Here is a 21,054-nt window from a genome sequence, read left to right as displayed (position 1 = left end):
CCACCTCCTTCTCTCCTCATCTGTCTTCTTGCCAACTCACAGCCGAGGGCCAGTCCATCAGTCCTGCCCTTACGATCCTCAGGTAACTTTATAAGGATATTATCTGCTTCAGGAGGCATCCTTAGGACTTCCCTGGTGGCACAGTGGTTAAGAATCCACCTGTCAATGCAGGGGACACGGGTTCAATCCCTGGCCCGGGAAGATCCCACATGCTGCAGAGCAACTAAGCCCATGCGCCACAACTACTGAGCCTGTGCTCTAGAGCCCGTGAGCCACAACTACTGAGCCTGCGCTCTAGAGCCCGTGCTCCGCAACAAGAGAAGCCACGACAAGGAGAAGACCATGCACCACAACGAAGAGTAGCCCCCGCTCACCGCAACTAGAGAAAGTCCCCGCACAGCAATGAAGACCCAACGCAGCCAAAAATAAATAAATTTATTAAAAAAAAAGAGGCACCCCTAACTTTTATTCTTAAGGGGAATAATAGTTTTAATATGTATTGAGCCTTTTCCAAATAGGTGCTATCCTTGGCCCTTTATAGGAATTCATTGATTAGGCCTCACACCCCTATGAGATGCCATCTTCATAGTTTTGCATGAATTCATTGATTAGCCCTCACCTCTCTATGAGACAGCATCCTTACTTATAGTACAGGTAAGAAAATTGAGGCACAGAGATACTAAGACTGCACCAGGACTAACTCCAGAGCCCCTGCTTCTCCGATTTTCTGAAACTGGGGGTAATCATTAGTTAAATCCATTCCACCTATAACCTGCCTTCACTAATCAAGGTTGTTTTAATTGTTGCTACAGAAGACTTGAATGTCCTCCAAGCAGTACACAGCCTAAATAAGATGCTTGCCTGAGTTGTTTTCCGGGAACTTGGAATCAGCTGCGTCTAGTTCGAGCTGAGCTGGTTAAGACTGGAGGGGACCACTGACCTTTCAACTAGGCATGCACTAGGGTACTATTAGTGCCCTTTTGAAGGTGGAGAGGCCTGTGTAGCTTGGTTACACCTGCCCAGAACCATGATTACTGCACCTTTTTCTAATCACCTTTCCCCACACTCCTCACACCTCAGATGCCCTGCTGCTTTCTCCTATAAATACACTGAGCACCTTGCCTTCAGGGAGGCAGATTTGAGATTTGTTCTTCCTCTCCTCACTTGGGTGCCTTGTCAATAAACCCTCTCTTTGCTGTAAACCTCAGTGTCTCAGCATTTTGGCTGCTATGCTAGGGCAAAAGGAACCTAGTTTGGTAACAAATATGGCAAACCAGCCAGGAGGTAAGTCCAGATGGACCTTTTGGCTGTGGTTGGTTGGCCCCTTGCCAGTATTGAGAGCCTGTGGGTGAGTCCAAGCAGCTCCCTTGCCCGTTTTTTCCAGGGACCATCCTCTGGATTTCCCGGGTGAGGTGCTGCTGAACTTCAGTGCTTAGTTTTGCAGCAAGGAGACAGTTTTGGGGGTTTGGGGTTGGAAGATGTCTTTGGGTGAGTAACCTTGTTAAAGAAATGCACCTGTGCCTAGATTGTTTGGCAATTCTGACCTCCATACCTGGGTTAAAGGCCCGGGGCTCTGGTTTTTGGTTTTGTTTGGGTCTTGTTTTGTCCGTGTCCACCTATGGCTGATTGTCTTAAGTTGCTAAGGATTGGCAATTGGGGATTCAATTTCTTGGTGACTGTAGCAAGGACCCTTGGAAAAATTTCACTGCTGTGACCACCTGGAAGCAAAGCCTCTTCAAAAGGGAAAATATTAATTCAGTTCCCCCTTGCAGCCCTCTAGGCAGCATTCTCCAAAATTGGGAGACTTTCAGTTATAAATTCATGGAAAAGGTTTTTTGTTTTTATGGGGGTTTTTTTGGTAACACTGCATGGCCACAATATCCTTAAGACCCTGGAGCACAATGGTCTGAGTGGATCCTTGAATTACAATTTTGCAACTAGATTTTGTAAATGGGAAGAAAAATAAGATGAAATAATTTATGTATAGTCTTTTATGTTATTGTATCAGAAGACTGATATGTTATTGTAAGATTATGGTCCAGCAGGAAGGGAAGGCAAAGAAACCTGTTTTGCTTGATTCTAGTGAAAAGGAAGACGACTTGCTATTAATTCAGTCGAACGCCGCTTCGACTACTCCTCCTCCGCCCTTACATGATGGTGCTGCTGCTGTTTCATTGCCAGCGCCTGAGTCACAGCCTCAGGTTCGTCCCCACCCCTACCCCCCCCCCACCCCCGTTAGATCCAGAAATAGGAACGGTCTTCCCCTCTCATACTGCATACTAATCAGGGTACTCAGTTTGGCCAGGGAGCTACCCAAGCTCAGGTGGGGCAATATCTGTTAAGGTAAGTCAGTCCCCGTTGTGGGTGTGAATGCTGAGACCGGGCAGCCAATGGGACTCATCTGGGTCCACTCCCCCTTTTCAGCTTTAGATGTATTTAATTGGAAGAATATGCCAACTTTAGAGAGATGACCCAAAGGGAATGGAAAATCTTTTTTTCATCGATTTTTGCAACTCACAGCCCAGAACATCTGGGCAGATGTTCAAAATGTGTTAAATACCTTCCTCATTTCAGAAGAACTGGACAACTGGAATGGTGCTGGATAAAGCTAGGGAGGAGGCATATTGGCTTCATACTGAAACCCCTGGCAACCGGGTACGGGCTGCGGCAAGCGTAGCTGTACCAACAGTGGATCCTAATTGGGATGTGAATGCTGGGGACAGGCCAAAACTTGAACGTTACTGAGATTTCATTCTTGCAGATTGAAATGAACATTTCATTCTTCATTGCGAAGAGGGGTACCAAAACAACTTTTATTGGTCAGAGTGCCCCCAATATACAGAAGAAACTGCAGAAGGTGGAAGGGGCTTTAGGGATGCCTATGTCTCAACTTGTTGAAATTGCCTTTTTTTTAACGGCAGAGACCAGGTTCGGGAGAAAAGGGAACAACAGAGAAGGAAACGACAGGCCATTCTGCTGGCGGCTGCCTTAACACAGGAAAGAGCTGGACCAACTCAAGGACCCACACAAGGGACTCAGCAAAAGTTAGGCGGCCCCAAGCTTCCACTCGAATGGAGCACCCCATAGCGGGACCCCTCCAGTGACACTGGAAAAGAGTGTCCCATCCTAAATAAGACTCTTGAAGAAGGTAAACAACAAGTGGCACACCAGATGCCCGAACTGAGAATGAGTGACCAAGAATGATGGGGCCCAGGGTTTCCTTTAAATCCTGTCAAAATCCATCAATCTCTCTCCTACAGAGGCCCCAGTGATGATGAGGGTGGGAAATCAACTTTCAGATTTTCTGACCAATTTGGGGCCACTCACTTGGTTTTTAAATACCCAGTTTTCTAAACTCTCTTCTGAGACTGTGTTTTAGTAACTGGGGTGTCTGGACAAATCTTGAAAAAGTCTTTTCTCCTGCTGCTAGACTGCCAGATGGGGAAAACCCATCTGAAGTATAGCTTTCTATACATGCCTGAATACCCCATTCCTCTTCTGGGATGAGATTTACTAACTAAATTTACGGCCAAGGTTACCTTTGCACCTGGATGAATGGGTATTAAAGTATCACCAGAACAGGCTTGCGCACTGCAGACTTTATTGCTCTGACCTTGAAGAGGACAGCTAGCAATGATTCTGGATGAGATACTGCAGGAAGTGAGTCTGGAGGTATGGGCGGATGGGAGGCCAGGGAGAGCAAAGATGGCTAAGCCTAGACAGGTTAGACTTCACTCTGGGGCAAAAATTCCAAACTTAAAGCAGTAATCGTTAAAGGAGCAGGCAAAGTGTGGAATTCAACCCCTGTTACTGGCCTTCCTTGAACATGAGTTAATACGCCCGTGCCGTCACCTTATAATACTCCAATTTTATTGGTCCAGAAACCAGGCACAGATGAATATTGGTTTGTGCACAACTTAGGAGCAATTGATCAAATTGTAGTGAGCAGAATATACGGGTTAGGGACTACTGGATGAATATCTTCTACAATTTGATCAATTGCTCTTAAGTTGTGCACAAACTGCATTTACTGCATTAGAGTTGAAGGATTCCCTTTTTTTTGTATACCCATGAGTTTTGAATCCCAAGAGTCGTTAGCTTTTGAATAGTAAGATCTAGATACAAAAGTTAACAGTACCATTGGATAGTACTTCCTCAGGGATTTAAAAATTCCTCCACAAGGGACTTCCCTGGCGGTCCAGTGGTTAAGACTCCACGCTTCCACTGCAGGGGGCGCGTGTTTGATCCCTGGTTGGGGAACTAAGATCCTGCATGACGTGCAGCATGGCCAAAAAAAAAAAAAAAAAAAAAAAAAAAATTCCCCCACAATATTTGGAGAAATCCTGGCAAAAGATTTGAGGGACCCTCAACTAATTGAGGGAGCCTTGATGCAATGTGTGGATGATATTCTGATTGCTAGTAAGACAAAGGACACCTCAGGCCAGAATACGGTTTTGACTTTGAATTTTTGGTTGAATGAGGCTATAATGTGTCCAAGAAAAAGGCACAAGTTTTCTGCCCTCTGTCAAATATTTGGGTTTTGACCCCTCACAAGTGCAGCGAGACTTGCCCCCTGACAGAGGAAGCTCTAGTCAGGGTTGCCGTTCCCACTGCCGAGAGACAACGGCAGGGATTCCTAGGAATGGCTGGGTTCTGCCTCATTTGGATTCCCAACTTTGGACTCATTGCAAAACCCCTTTAGGAAGCTCTTAAAGGAGGAGGCAGTGAATCTCAAGACGGGACTAGGGAAATGCCATAAGGCATTCCAGGTTATCAAAGAAAAACTGCTAACTGCCCTGGCTTTAGGTCTTCCAGATAACATCAGAAAGCCCTTTGACTTATTTGTTCATGAGAGACAAGGAAACAACCTTGGAATCCTGACTCGGAAACTGGGCAGCATAAGGAGGCCTGTTGCATATTTCTCAAAGCAGTTAGATACAGTTACTAAGGGATGGCCAGTTTGTCTTTGGGCTATAGCAGCTACCTGTGATCTTTTACGAGAAGCAGAGAAATTTACACTAAAACAACCTACCACGGTGCATACCCCTCACTGTGCACTTCTCCTCCTAGAACAGAAGGAAGGATATTAGTAAACTTCAGGAAGATGAGGAAAATATCAGGCTATATTATTGGATAATCCTAATGTTACTCTGAAAGCAGTCTCCACCTTGAATCCTGCCACTTTGTTCCCAACTAATATTGAAGAGCCTATGCATGATTGTATTCAGATAATTGCACAGGGCTATTCCAGCCATCTAGACCTTATGGACCAACCATTGGAGGACCCAGTCCTTGAGATGTTCACAGATGGAAGCAGCTTTATGGACCAGGAACAATGCAAAGCTGGGTGTGCAATGGTAACTCATCCCAAAGACACTGGAAGCAGAAGCCCTTCCCCCATGTACCTCCTCACAAAAGGTGGAACTTATAGCCCTGATGAGAGCCCCCCCATACAGGTAAAGATAAGAGAGTAACTATTTTCACTGATTCTAAAATATACTTTCTTGGTGGTCCATGCTGGGGCCATTTGGAGAGAGAGAGGATGTTAACTGAAGAGAAGAAGGAAATTAAACCTGCCACAGAAATTTTAACCTTATTAGAAGCTGTCATGGAGCCAAAAGAATGAATGTCCACTGCCCAGGACATCAGAAATCAGATTGTCTGACTGCTCAAGGGAATAATCTAGCAGATCAAGCAGCAAAGTTAGCAGCCAGGACTAAAACACCTAGATCCCCAATGTTGGCCCTGATCCCCTGATGTGGATCTGACAAGATGCTATCCAAAGTATTTTCCTGAAGACTTAAGGCCAATGAATGGGGATCTGATTGGAGTCCTGGCCATTCTCAGGATGCTGACTCTAGGAAGGGTGGGTTTATAACAGACATAGCAAGATCCTTGTACCTGAACGCCTTATGGAAGATGTAATACGTTATATACACCGGAGTACCCACTGTGGGAGAGATGCCACCCTCTAGTGGATTCAGAAATTCCTTACAGGACCAAACATGCAAAGGACAATTCAGAAGGTGATACAGAAATGCATGGTATGTACTAAAAATAATCCTAAAACTGGGCCACTGCTATTAATCAAAGGAGTTCAGACTCCAGGTACTGGACTGGGAGATCTTCACTGTGATGCCAAGAGCCACTGGAAACCTTAGGTGCTTATTAGTATTTGTGGACACTTTCACTGGTTGGGTAGAAGCATTTCCTTGCTGGTCTGAAAAAGCCTGAGGTTGTTAAAGCTCTCCTAAAAGAAATAATTCCTAGGTTTGGGTCACCTGTGTTCATTCAGAGTGACAATGGAGGGGCCTTTATAGCAAGAATAACTCAAGAAGTATCTAGAGTCTTAAACCTTTGTTGGAAAGTACATGCTTCTTGGCGACCCCAATCTACTTGCAAACTGGAAAAGAGGAATCATACTCTTAAAAAGACTGTAACTAAAATTTGTCAGATTAATTTAACCTGGGATAAAGCCTCACCAGTTGCCCTGCTTTGAGTGAAGGTAGACCCTACAAGCAGGCTCCAGTTGAGCCAACTATGAAATGTTGTATGAGAGACCCTGCCATCGTTCCAGAAATGGTTTGAGATCCAGAAGGAACTCAAATTAAGGAACATAGATAATGTCAGGTGTGTAGAATCACTGGAAGCTACTCTAACTGCTCTAGGTAAGTTTGCTTCTAGCAGGTTAATGTTTCCCGCAGATGTTCACCTGTGCCAATTTTGTCCTGGAGACTGGGTCCTGCTGAAATCTTGGAAGAATAAACATCCAGAAGGCTATCTCCATCCTTGCTGGACTGGACCTTATGAGGTGCTACTCATGACCCACTCCCTGGTGAAGGTGAAGGGATTAAGCCAGGGATCCATCACACTCAAGTTAAGCTGGTCCCACAGAGATCAGTGTAGCCACCATATCCTGCCTACAGGAATGTTTTGACACTACATTCTGACCAATGGGATGAGAGCAGAAGAGATGTATGCAACGTCTTCATTATGTCTTTAAAGGGTAGGATCTTCTTCTTCCCTTCATTCCTCTATTGTATCGCCTGGAACACAGATGTGGCGGCAAGCTGTGCAGATGAGGGCGCGGGGATGACGCGCTAAGGATGGCAGGGAACAAGACCTCAGAATCCTTGGTCCCTGGACAGTCTAGTAAACAAAGGTGCCATACCAGCCAAGAAGTGCATGTTCCCAGATTCAAGCCCAGGTTTCATAAATGAAACGCTCTTTCATTTATGTCTCATAAAATAGACTTTTATACCAATTAGGGTTGCCCAAAGTAGACTGGCTTGTGTGTAATGACCCCTCTGTCTCTGGAACTGCTCAGGCTACTGTTGTCAAGGATGTCGTAGCTGGGATTCCTGTGTGGATGGGCAGTGGAGGAGAGAGGCTATAGGAAGATACCATTCAAGTGTAAGAGTCTATGACTAAAAGGAAACAGAATCTTTGCTTTTTTTTGGCTGCACTGTGCAGCTTGCGGGATCTCAGTTCCCAGACCAGAGAGTGAACCTGGGCCACAGCCGTGAAAGCACCGAATTCTAACCACTAGACCACTAGGGAACTCCCTAGAATCTTTGCTTTCTAGTTTTCCACTTCCAAAATGAAACAGAAAATCGAGACCTATTCATATTGTGGTATAATGTATTCTGTCTTTCATCCTCACCCTCCCCCTTCTGGTTATTGTAAGTTCCTTTAAGGCAAGTACCATCTCTGGTTATTTTTGTATTTCTGCTAGCACTTTCCTTGCATAGAGTAAGCAATTAAGACACGGTTGTTGAGTTTTAACTGCAATTGATCTTCATCTTCGTATCTGCCAACAGCATCCCCCCTGCATGTAGTAGGCCCTCAATATACCTTTGAGTTTAATTGAAGATGATCTGAATTATTTAGGAAATGGCAGCACATCAGGTGGCAGTGATTGAAAGGTAGTGATTAGAATTACCTAGATCAGGAGTGGCAAACAGGTGGCACTAGCTGCCACTCCCTACTATCACGTCCACGGCAAACATTAATTGATCACAGCACGCTTGCACCAGCTGTGGATCCCCAATCCTCTGTTCAAAGATTTAATGGATTTATTAGTCAACTGGAGTCAGCATGGAGTCAAGATGACATTTGTTTTATGTTGGCAGTGACACCTGGCATTATAGTGAAATCTGCATTATTTTAGCACTCAGTCAGTACCTTGTGCCTGTCTAGTTTAGCCAAGAACTCCAAGTCAGTCATGTCTGACACTCCACCATGAAGAATCAGGACTTTCTCGTCAACCAGAGTGGCCAGCGGAAGCCAGCAGAACACATCTTGCAGTAGTTTTAGTATTTTCTTGCCATGTGTCTAAAAAAATGACATTAATATGATAGATATTAAGTTTCAAATAATTTACTCAACTTATCTGAACTAAGAGAAGCTTTTGCTTTTAAAGGCAGCGTACCTTATATTTATGCATCACTTCCTTTGTGAAACCATATCTAGAGTTAGAAGCAGAAACAGATTTTAGATTTAGTGATATTAGTTATGGCATGCTTGCATTTTTATAAAAATGCATACTCTAGATGCATCTACTTAAATATATGGAAAAGACACTGAGAAATAATTGCCAAAATGTTTAAAATCATACCATTATCTGTGGGTAGAGATGTGGGATATTTTAATTTTCTTTTATCTATATTTTCTACTTTTTCTATAGTGAACCCTTATTGTTTATATGATAAAGTGGATGGCTATGTGAAAACAAATGTAATGGTTTTATTAGAACAGTAGGATATTGTATAAATTTTTTAAAAACCTTTTAAAATGGTATATATTGTGTATTCCACTTTAGAAAATTGGAAGACTACTTTAAAAAGGCATCTAACAAATAAGAAGCTCTGGCAAAATAACTTTACAATCACAACAAGTAAAGATCAAATCCCCAAGCGTGTTTTGGTTTGTACCGTAAGTTCACCATATGGTCCTCATGGTTTCCTCGGTTGAGATGGAACTCTTTTGGGTAAACCAACATGAAGGCAAAAAGAACCATCAGGATCTCTACTGAATCCTTCCCTCGATCCACAAAGTCGCCATTGAACACATAGGCCCGCTCTGGTGACGGGAGGCCGTTCTTCCCAAAAAGGAGAGAAGTCCAAGAAGAGGCAGTGGAAGGAAGGCAATAGGAAATTGGGTCAAGCCAGTGTGCATTTGACAGTCCTATCAGGCCTGAAGGCCAGTTCTGTGCTGTCTGGCTCTCTTCCAAACATGAAATGTCAGTAAAAGATGGGAATATTGGAAATACTGTAAATATTTTGTATTGGTCTCATATTTCCTTTCTAGCCAGGCTGAGGTTATGAGATGCTCATCGAAATAAACGCGTCATCCAAAGCCACACTGTTGCCAGGTGGTCTGTGCAAAGGGCACTGAACTTGTAATTCCAAGGCCCGTTTTAAGTTCCGGCCACTCTGTCCTTAACTAGCAATAATAACAATAGCTGCCATAGATTTCTCAGGATTTAACAAGACAATACATCAGAAACTGCTTTGTGTTAATTACATTAATAGAATATTGATATAGCTTGTTATATGCTCTGTATTTGATAACTAAAAATAGATATGAAAATAGCTTTTGGTTGCTTTGATAATAAACAATTTCTCTATTTAGTAATTGATTTTCTTTTTCCCAAATAATGATTCTTTCTCTTTATTAACCTTAGATTTTGTGTTTTAAACAGTTTATAAAAATACACTAGAATATAATGCAGTGATGACTTTTACATTACACATTTGCTACATAGTAGCAAATATTATTCTAAAATATTTTAAAATCCAAGTAACAACTTAAGCATTTCTTTAATGGAGACTGTATTTGAACTTCTAAATTAAACCTCAGAGCAAGACAGGAACATAATTTGAGCGTTCATACCTTATAAAATATAAATATTAAGTCATCCAACTGGCCGTGTAAATCTCCTAACAAAGACAGAAAAACATCAGTTTTGATTGATTGGTCTTCACCATTGTTTCTAATTTTTTATTATAAAAAGGAAAATACGCATTGTATACCTACCACTAATACAGTATTATGTCAGTTATATCTCAATTTAAATAAAAGGAAAATACCCAGGAAAACCTGACAAAGAAACCTATGCTTACTCATTTTTCCATATATAAGATAGGGATAAATATTAACTTCCCTTGTTGCAGGGATAGTTAATATTGAAAGCAGAAAGCACGATACTTCTCCTGTGCGATTATCAGTAAATGACTTACGTTTTTACTGAAGCAAAAATGGGACAGAAGAGTGCAGGGTTGAAAACCTGGATGAGAACTAGAGAGATTTTTGCCCCACCTGAAGCTAGAAGCTGCTACTCACGGGTCAGTGTTACAAGATTTTAAGAAGTTGGAAATCTGGATTTTAATATGAAATCCTCCAATTTTCAAATGCTGGAAACTAATGTTAGAAATTTAAGAACATTTTGAGGCAGACAAGACATATTGCAGGCTGCCAGTTTACAATCCCTGGTGTATCACTGTCTCCCCTAAGTTCAAGTGTGGGGCATCAGTCTATAATGGTTATTAAAACATCACTGAAAACATAAGGAGATGGAGAAGATTGTCATCAATAGGATTTCTCTCTGGAAGAAGAATAAATGTGGATGGAAGGAATAATTTGCTAGGCATTTAGCCCTGTTCAAATACAGTAAGTAAGTAAACTGTCTTCTAACAAGGGAAGGTCTGGTTATTTGCTAGGATTTTGTTCTGAATGGAGAGGATGAATTTGGGGCCAAATCTGAACCTCTGGGAAAAATAAAGCAGGGGCTGGGCCCTCTCACCCCACAGTTCTCCTTCACAGCACCACCCCTACCTTCAATAACTGTGGAGTAAATATGTAAATGTAATCAGTGTGAAGGCGTGAACCAGGCCTGCCCAAGTGGCCATCGGGTCCCCTCCAGCCCTCCTGCCCCTCCCTGATCACAGGCAGAGTTTTCTGCTTTGTGAAAAGCCGTTTCTGACTGGCTCTTACCACATACTGTGATTTCCTCGCTGTAACAAGTGGAGACCCGGTTGATGTTTGGCAGTTGTACCAGATGTTTCCTGGCTTCATACAAAAGATTCAAGACATAGCGAGCATGGAGCCTCTACTAGGAGGAAGAGGAGGGAGGGGACAAAACAACACACACTTGTGAGGGAAGATGGGCCTCACCTTTACTGCTTAATGACCCCAAGACCGCAAAAGGGACCCCAGTAAACTGCTCCTGGGACCCTATGCACAGATCCTTTCTTTCTCACCCATCTTCTGCCCTTGTTTGTGCTTTGCATCACCCCCCAAATACTGAACTGAGGTCCTCTTTCCTACCTACTCTATGTAACCCCTGCTTGCCTTGAGCTTGGGAGAAACACACGATTGTCTCAGCAAAGTATGAATAAGTGCATGTATATCGATGGTATCGGCGATCCTGACATTACTGGGAAAATCATCCCAGCTCCTCCTGCAGTGAATTATCTTCATATGAAAAAGGGGAAGGATTGGAATCTGTCATAAGAGCCAGAATCTGACCACTTCTCACCAGTTCCACCTCTACCACCAGGGCTTCAAGCCACTATCATCTTTCGCCTAGACTATTGCAGTAGTCTCTTGACTGGCCTCCCTGCTTCAGCCCTTGCTCCCTATACTCTATTCGGCAAACAGAATGATTATATTAAAAGGAAAGCTGGATTATATCATTTCTGCGCTCATTGTCTCCCCATCTCTTTCAGAATGAAAGTCCACCCTACTCACCTCTCTGTCTCCATCTTCTAATAGTTGTTCCCTGGTTCCCTCCTCTCCAACCACAATGGCCTTCCTGATGTCCCCGAGCAGTCCAGGCAAGGTCCTGCCTCAGGGCCTTTCCATTTGTTCCCTCTGCCTAGAACGCATTCCCCAGACGTCCACATAGAACCCTCTCTCACCACCTTTGACCTTTGCTCAGAAATCACCTTTTCAGTGACACCTTCCCAGACCACTCTGTAAAATTGCCATCTCTCCCACCTAGAACTTAGTTTATGCTCTGACATAGCTCTGTCACCTAATATATTAATATATAAATATTACTCATTTGTTATTTATTATCTGTCTCCCCACTAAAATCTCAGCCCCATGAGGGCAGAGACTTGTGTCTGTCTTGTTCACTGTTCAGTGCCTAGAAGAGTACCTGCACATAGCAGCACTCAGTAATCATCTGTGGGATGAATGAACATAGAGATTACATGATGGGGAGGAGGGGTTCTCAATACATAAAAACTAGCTGATCAATCACAAGGTCCTGGCTAAGAAAAGGGCAAGTAGATCTCTCTGACGGATCCCTGACACAAACACCCTAAATCCAGGGCCATTCCTTCTACATTGTGTCTGCTCTACTCCTACACATTCCGTGGAATTGGTGGTGACCCAGGTCCCCCGGGGTGAGCTTACTTGTTTCACTCTGAAAGCTTCCACCAGAGCAGTTGCATGGTCGGGAAGGAGTGGGAAGGAGAGGCGTGGCCCCGTGTAACTGTCCAGTACCTCGATGGATTCATAGTCCCTGCAATTCTCCATCTCGGAGTCCCGGGGGGATCTCTCCTCAGTGAACATGCGGTTCAGGAAGTCCCCTAGTCAGGACAGAAAGGGTGGGCCGGCTTATGATCAGACCTGCAGGCACGGGCAATATAGAATTCATTCCCTGGACCATACTTGAAGTGGGTCCTGGCCAGTCTGGCTTCGGCTCCAACACAGAAGAGAAGAAAGTAAAGGGCAAAGTGATGACAAATTAGGATGGGCGGGAGAAAGGTTACGTTATTATGTCAATTCCATTCTACTTTTATTTTAAAAGATTGCCTTAGAAAGTACAGAAATTTACGGGCCTAGGTTGTTAAGCAGGAGGAAAGCGAAAACTGCGGTGGAAAAAAAGTTCACGGGCATTTCTGGTGTACTTAGTGAGTGTGGCAGATGCCTCAGACTTTCAGGCAATTCATTCCAAATGCTGCCCCTTCGTCTCTGCCTGAGGGCCTTGTCCCTGGATCTGCAGAGAGCCCTGCATGGCAGGCCAGACCTGCGTGAACAACCCTTCCCGTCCGCCCCTCCCAGCAGCCTTCTACCAATGACTCTTGAGAGTTGAGACTCCAGTTCCCTCTGCCTTCAGGCGGGATACTTCCCAGGCTGCGTTTTGCACTATTTCCCAGGTACACTGCAGGTTTAGTAACCCACCCTTTTTTGCCTGCCTCCCCTTTCCTGAATCCCTTCCCCACTCCCTCCCCACCTCCCAGTATTTCCTGTATTTACCAAATAAACTCCTTGCACCCAAACTTTTGTCTCCAGGTGTGCTTCTAGGAGAACCATTTACTTGTCAGCCTCCTCGCTCATTCCCTGGCTGTCACCAGATTCACATTTCCCCTCCCTGTGCATCCCACACCTCACCCCGATGTCTTTGACCCTGAGACAGGAGGACCGGCCATGTGGCAGTTCATACTCACTCTCGTTGTGACTGCTGGGGGTGAAGTGATCCACAAGGTAGCTGAAGAAATTGTGGAGCTGCAGAAAAACCCAAGAAGACGTGGCTTTAGAGATAGAAAGAGAACCCAGGAGTGGTCCAGATCAGCTGCACCTCCTAGGCACCTGGGCCTTGCTGTGCGGGGCCTGGAAAGCAGGGCTGGAGGTGGCCCCATCCCACATCCCATCGCACCTTGACCTGGTCTTGCTGCCCAGCATACTCTATAGACTGGAAGATGCTCCAGGTGCAGTGCCGCCTCATCTCCAGGCGGGCCATGTAGCGCCGGTACCACCTCTGGATCAGGGCCGCTGCCTTGAAGGCTGTGACACAGATGGAGAAGCAAGCCTGTGAGGTGGGACTCCCTGGGCCTGTGGGGGGAGGTGGTGGGGGTGCCTCTCCCACTGTAACATGGGGACAAGATGGGAGGGAAAGCACTATATTTTGCCACCGGTAGGAAGGATTTGCCTCACTGCTGGCCGGGGTGCTCTTTTCCCCATTCCCGCCCCCATCCCTCCTCCATTCTTACCTATTACTTATACTAAAATCACTGGAGGACTATTGGGATTCCCACTTTTTGATGAAAACATTTATATGGGTAGAGATGCAAAGGTTGGATTCTGAGAAAGAGATGTAAACTGGGGAGGTTGCAAGGTTGCAGCATCCTTGAAGAGTAGGATGATGCAGGTACTACTCAGCCATAAAAAAAGAATGAAATTTTGCCATGCGCAGCAACACGGATGGACTTGGAGAGCATTATGCTCAGTGAAGTAAGTCAGAGAAAGGCAGATACTGTATGATATCACTTATATGTGGAATCTAAAAAATATCAATACAACAAACTAGTGAATATAACAAAAAAGAAGCAGACTCACAGATAGAGCAAACTAGTGGTTACCAAGCGGGGAAAGGGAAGGGGGGAGGGGCAATATAGAGGAAGGGGAGTAAGAGGTACAAACTATTATGTATAAAGTAAGCTACAAGGATATAGCGTACAACGTGGGAGATATAGGCAATAGTTTATAATAACTGTAAATGGAAAGTAACCTTTAAAAATTTTGTTTAAAAAAACACACATTCAAATGCAAAAAAAAAAAAAAAAAGGATGGGATGATGCAGGGGTCAGAGGGTGGGGAGGACATTTTGATACTGCAACAAAAGACAGGATGTCAGGAGTCTGGTTCTGGGCCTGGAACTGCCCTGACCAGCGTTGTGGCCTCAGGCAAGTCAACTTTCTGGGCCTCAGTGTCCTCATCCGGAAAAAGAGATGAACTAGATGGTAACTGGGGAGAAGAAACACACACACAAAATAACTACGTACTATCATGTCAGGTGGTGGTCACTGCTTGATATCCCCAAATTCCTTCTATCCCTGTGGCTTTGTGTCCCCATCACAGTACACCCAGGACCGTGCTGACTACCCAATCCGAAGGGCAGCCTTCGCTTCTCCTTTTGCCAGGACCTGTGCTGGGTGATCGTGTGCCGCAGGATGGCATGAGTAGGTTGAATTCTTCCTTTGAGCTCTGGAACCTGCAGTCAAGTACTGCTGCCAGAGAAGAGGACAGCTGTCCGCGTGAGTAACTAGATTCTCCTTACACTCCTGGGCCTGAATGTGCCACCAGGGATGAATGGAGCCTTTGTGGATAAAGCTGGATTGCAAAGGAAACCCAGCAGGTTCACTCAGGTCAACCTTGTGAACAGTAGACAGATTGATTTAATACACCTAGCTTGCGTTAGAGAGCTAGTGGAATTCCTACCGATGTCCCTAAGAGGAGATGAGATACAATAGTGAATGGGAAAAGAGAACTTGAGAGAAATTTAAGCAAAGCTGAATTTGGTTTTCTGTGAGGAAAAAATGTCATACACTAAGTATGTCCCAAAGGCACTCACAAAATAATAAGCGATGAGGATTGAATTCCGTAAATCCCCATTCAGAGTGGTGAATGAAACGCCCAGAGTAAGCGGTACTTAGCTAAAGTAACAAGTCATGGGAAACACACAGACATCTGCACCTCACCCTAGACCTACAGCATTAGAATCTCTACAAGGAACCCAGGAATCTGTAGGTTTAACAGGCTCCATGATTGATCCTGACTTGTGCTGAAGGGTAGGTATCACTGAGGAATATCATGGCCATCAAGTTTCCGTGAAAATGTTGTTTGCTAACACCTTGCCTCAAGCATTTTAAGGCAAGTGCTGCCAACGAGACATACTTATATCCTCAGTACCTCTTCGGCTGCTCAGGGTAGGCAGACCAGGCAGTGCCTCTGTTTCTCCCTTTTATTCTCCCTCCCAATCCTCTGTCTAGGGCCTGGGTTCCATTGAGAGGGGTGCTGTGAAGTTGTAGCGTAGTTTAAGGACCTCTACCCCATCCTCCCTTCCCATCAGTGCAATACTACATGCTTGGGCTCCTCTTCCTCAGCCTTGTGCAGACTAAATCCGATGGCAAAAGTTACAAATACATCTGGCTGTTAAAATTCCACATTAAGGACAAGGCAACCACGTGGGGAGACAGAGGCCAAGGTGAAGAGCCATCCTGGAAGCAGAACCTCCAGCCCCAGCTGCCCTGAGGATCATAGACAAGCCATCTAGCTGGGCCCTTTGCAAATTCCTGACCCACAAAATCATGAGCAGAATAAAATGATTGTCTTAAGCCACTCAGTTTTGGGATCGTTTGTTACACAGCACCAGATAATTGGAATGGGAATTGTATAAATGTTTTATAAAATTATAAAGCAAATTTAAATCAAAATTAAAAAAAAAATCAATCTCTAAAAAGCAAAAGTCAAACAAGTGAATCTAATCTTGTACAAGTTAGTGGCATAACCACACAGAAAGGAGTTCTTTCAAATGACTTGAAAATTCAGTAAGTTTTGTATGCCTAGTGGATGTACTCAAAGGACAAAAAGAACTACAAAGAAATCTTAAAGAGTTTTCAGTAATCATATTGTTATAATAGTATTGTTATTATTTTTCAGAAACTTTTTTATATGCTGTAGGACAAAGTAAATAATACCACATCAGTATCATTAGGGACAAAAGTTTTTTTTTAATAAAGAGAAAGGAGATATAATATCATATCAAAGTTGTTAAGTAAAAATATTGTGATCCTAAATATAAATTGGTCATTAAAATAATACATATTTTCTGTATCTGGTCACTGAAAAGGTGTAGGAAATAATGACCAACCTGGTAGCGAACACCCCAAGTCCTGGAGAAATAGCTATTTCTGGTCTGGAGCCAAAAATATGCAAGATGAGCCTGGGACCTATTGCCAAACTAGAAAGGAAGCCATGAGCTTATAAAGATGCTTAGGCTTATATAAACGAGGTGCTGTCACCATTTCCCTTGCTTCCTCCTTCATCTCTGGCTGCCTCTCCTCGGCCTCCTTCACTGGCTCATCCTCTTCGACCGATGCTTAGTAAGTACTGGAGTCCCTCATGGCTCTGTCCTAGGCCCTGGTCTCCGACCTATCTTTACTCTCACTCTAGGCTACTTCAGTGACCCCCATGGCTTCAACAATCACCCGTACTCTGATGCCTTCCAAATGCATGTATCTCCACCAACATCTCCAAAATCCAGATCTGAATATGCAACTGCCTACTCAGCACATCCACCTGCATGTTGCATGGGCATCTCCAACCCAGTGTGTATAAACTCAGCACCTTCCTTCTATTCGAGCTTGGTTCTTCTCCATTATCTTTATGCCAGAAATTGGCATTATCATCTTCCCATGTTTTCTAGCTAGAAACCTGGAGGTCATTCTTGATCCATCCTTTTCCCCAACCCCACACATGTAATCAGGTGGCTCCTAGCAATTCCACCTCCTGAATATTGTTGGAATTCACCCTCTTCTCTCCATCTCTACTGCCACCAACTCTGGACGAAGGCATTATCATCTCCTGCTTAGATGACTTTAGTAGCTTCTAAATTGTTCTTCTGGGCTTCCCTGGTGGCCCAGTAGTTAAGAATCTGCCTGCCAATGCAGGGGACACGGGTTCAAGCCCTGGTCCGGGAAGATCCCACAGGCCGCGGAGCAGCTAAGCCTGTGTGCCACAACTACTGAGCCTGCGCTCGAGCCCGCGAGCCACAACTACTGAGCCCACGTGCCGCAACTACTGAAGCCTGCGCGCCTAGAGCCTGTGCTCCGCAACTAGAGAAGCCACTGCAGTGAGAAGCCCGCGCACCACAACAAAGAGTAGCCCCCGCTTGCCACAACTAGAGAAAGCCCACGTGCAGCAACGAAGACCCAACGCAGCCAAAATAAATTAAATAAATAAATAAATATATTTATTTTTAAAAAATAATAAATAAATAAATAAATTGTTCTTCCTTCTACTCTTACCACTACCAACCAGCCTGCCTCAATCCCTTCTTCATGGAAGCCAGAAGGGTCTTCTATGTATGTAAATCTTATTCTAGAACTCCCTGTTTTGAAATCTTCAGTGGTTCTTCTTGTCTTCAGGATAAAGTTTAAAATCCTACAAGCTCCTGAGTGACATGGGCTCTGCATACCTCAGCATCTTCATGCCATGTGACCCTCCATCTTGTTCACTTCAGACCACTCAGTTCCTTGAATATGTCTCTCTCCTTGCTACTTCACGACCTTTGTACCCTCTACCTAGAACGCTCTTTCATCTCCTTTTTGTCCAATCTTATTTCATTCAGTTGTAAAGGTGTAGTTTGGGATAAACCCCAATGGACAACACTGACTCCTTGAGTAAATTTTAATTCTATTAAATATAGTTCATCAAGTCCTAAGACATTCAGCTGAGCATCCTAGTGGTCATATCACAAGGAGGAGAAGCCGATTTTCAAGAGTTAGCATGAGGAGAAATGTAACGATTTCCTGCCCGCCCTGAGAAGTCCCTCCCTATGCAATGTAGGCTTCGGGGTACCCACAGTTAGTCTGAAGGTGGGAAGCACATACCTTTCTCTGCATTCTGGAAAGCAAAATGATGTTGGGTTGAGGCGCCACTTCCCATAGCGTAAGTGTAATGTTTCTGCAGGACGCAGATAGCAGGTCCAAGGGAGTGAATTGTTTGCTGACAAAAGGAAGAAGGAACCTGCAATAGGGAGATTTGGGCAGAATATTAGTTCAGGTAGACCAAATTATCTATGAACCTTGTGTCCCACATCATAAAAAAAAATGTGAGGCTATCATGTGATAGCACCCTCCCCCCACCTCCCCAGCCTCAGTGCATGAGATATTCCTCCCCTACATTCCCTCCATGTGTCATCTCATCTCTCCCCTATGTTTTCAACCTTCCTACTAGATTTTCTTCAGTCTAAAAACATACTGAAGTCTCTTCTCAGAGCATTTCACCATCATCATCATCCTTTGACGTCCTATATCCCTCAAGCTATAACCCAACTTCTCTTTTCTTCTCATCCACATTTCTCTGGAGTAGACCACTTATTTTCTCCTTAATTCCTCTTAACACCATGTTTTTCATCCTCACTATTGACCAGACCTTTTCATGCTGATGTCTCCAATGCCTTCATCTTTTCAGCCCTGACCTTGCCGGAACAGCAAGGCCATCATGTCATAAGTCATGCCTTGATTTAAATTCTACCCCTTGGCTTTCCATGATGCCATGCTCCTACCTCTTGTTGACACAACATTAATCAGTCAATCTAAGAAAGAGTTGGAAAATTTTATTTGAGTCAAATTTGAGGATTTATAACCAAGGAAGAGCATCTCAGAAAGCTCTGAGAACTGTTCTGCTGGTTAGAAATCAAGGCACAGTTATATGAGTTTTTTTTGAGACAGAGAGCTGTACAGCAAATGATGTATTACAGTTTACACAATCCAGATCTGCAAGTACAAAGTGGCGGGTCATGTGACCCCTTACAAGATCAAGAAGGAATGTCATCTTCAAGCAATTGTCTTGCTGGTGCTGGGAGAATGTTGCCTTTACGGCTGAGCAGGTATTTCTGCCGATGGGGGCGGTTTGGTCGATGCATAATGCAGATACACAGTTCACAGTAGAGGGGAGAGAGGAGGCCAAAGGGCAGAGAAATTTTTTTATGTTTAAATTCTTCTTGTCTTGCCATAAAATATGAATTTTATTTCATACTGTCTCTTTCTTCTCTCTCCTTCCTGAGCTCATTTTTCTCTATCCACCCTTTAAATGTCGATTTGATTTGTATTCTAGTCTCAAATGTCTGCTCTCCTCACTCTGTATATGCTTCTTAAATAACTGAGTCACCTCACACTTTCAGCTATCACTTCCTCCCTCTTAAATCTCCATCTCCATTTCAGACTAACTCTAAACTTCAGCCTCACACACCCAGCTTCCTGCTGAACTTTGGGGTGCCTCAGACTCCATGTAACGCAAATAGAACTCATCTTCCCAAAAGCCTCCTCCTCCAGCCTCATCTCTCTTTTCTCCTTTCTTCGACTCTACTTCTTGACCACCATGACTTCTGGGTTCTTGCTCTTACCTGGAATGTCCTAGCCCACACTTGACTAACTTTACTCATTCCTTAAGGCTCACTTCAGGCCTCACCTTCCTTAAAGAAGCCAGTCCAACATGCCCCTCCTCTGAACTCCTGAATATCCTAGTCACATCTCTGATGAAATAAAATTTACATTTCAAGGCAGGACAAGAAAAATTAAACACAAAATTCTCTCTGTGTTTGTTTGGGCCTCTTCCTTCCCTCCCTAATGTGTAGTATGCATCTGCATTTCACATTAACCAGACCTCCTCAAAGACGGGGGTGCCTGCGGAACCATATAGATGAATTTTTTTTCTTTCCTCTTATGCTAGCAATGTGACTTCTTAGAAGAATAGTGCTCTTTCCCAGCTCTGTAGGGGGTCATGGCGACTTGCTGCTCACTTTGCCCATGCTTACCTGGACTCTGTATCCTTGATGAACTTCATGTAAAATATCGGTGTGTCATTTTGATGTACAATTCTTCGTCTCCAAAATGTATATGACTGTGCCTTTGACTCCTAACAAGTGGAACAGTTCTTAGAGCTTTCTGAGAAGCTGCTTCCTAGGTTACAATCCTGTTTGGCTCAAATAAAGTTCCCTTTATTTTTCTTCTTAACTTGATAGTTAACTGAATTTTCCTCGTCATTTTCTTGGGGTAGCCAACAGGATATCAGAGACACCCACAAGAGGACACCTGGAGTCTACCCCAAACCAGTGCTTGGTACCAGCATGGGCCCTTTGAGCCCCCTCCACTTCTCAGTATTCCTCAGGTGCTTCGGTGAGTTCTCCTGATATCCAGACACCATTGCTTTAAATGATGTCCTGAATTTTATTCAAGCTGTTTCTCTTGGGACTTGGAGTCCTAAGGGGATACTGGTATATTTCCTATTTCCTAGGCAGGGACCGAAGGGGAAATTCCTAGGCAGACACCTAGGAGGAACTTTGAAGTAAACTGGATTGGCCATCTTTTTTTAAAAATTTGGCTTAAATTGGAAAGATTATGTATATATGGTCTGAACAAACTGTTGCTGGTGAAATGAGAGACTGAGACTGCTCAGCTCTGAAGAAAAGGGACTTCGCTCCTTCCGGCCATTATGTGTCCTCAGGTGACTGAGAACCTAGCAGAAGTGTCTGAGAAT

General features: G+C 44.0%; 1 protein-coding gene across 1 annotated transcript in view; it reads right to left on the bottom strand.

The window, feature by feature from the left end:
* Positions 1–21,054, bottom strand: part of PPEF2 (protein phosphatase with EF-hand domain 2) — a 50,891-nt gene that overhangs the window by 15,513 nt on the left and 14,324 nt on the right. Inside the window, exons 4-12 of the mRNA XM_007165557.3 lie at positions 18,405–18,540; positions 13,670–13,797; positions 13,461–13,518; positions 12,424–12,599; positions 10,996–11,110; positions 9,895–9,941; positions 8,934–9,100; positions 8,432–8,468; positions 8,185–8,334 (exon numbers count right to left, since the gene is read on the bottom strand). Of these exons, the coding sequence (XP_007165619.3) occupies positions 8,185–8,334; positions 8,432–8,468; positions 8,934–9,100; positions 9,895–9,941; positions 10,996–11,110; positions 12,424–12,599; positions 13,461–13,518; positions 13,670–13,797; positions 18,405–18,459 (933 nt within the window). The 5' untranslated portion in view covers positions 18,460–18,540. The remainder of the gene's footprint in view (positions 1–8,184; positions 8,335–8,431; positions 8,469–8,933; positions 9,101–9,894; positions 9,942–10,995; positions 11,111–12,423; positions 12,600–13,460; positions 13,519–13,669; positions 13,798–18,404; positions 18,541–21,054) is intronic.

This window comes from Balaenoptera acutorostrata, chromosome 5, assembly GCF_949987535.1.
Source record: "Balaenoptera acutorostrata chromosome 5, mBalAcu1.1, whole genome shotgun sequence".
NCBI classification, from domain to species: Eukaryota; Metazoa; Chordata; class Mammalia; order Artiodactyla; family Balaenopteridae; genus Balaenoptera; species Balaenoptera acutorostrata.
This window is presented reverse-complemented; position numbering and strand designations above follow the sequence as displayed.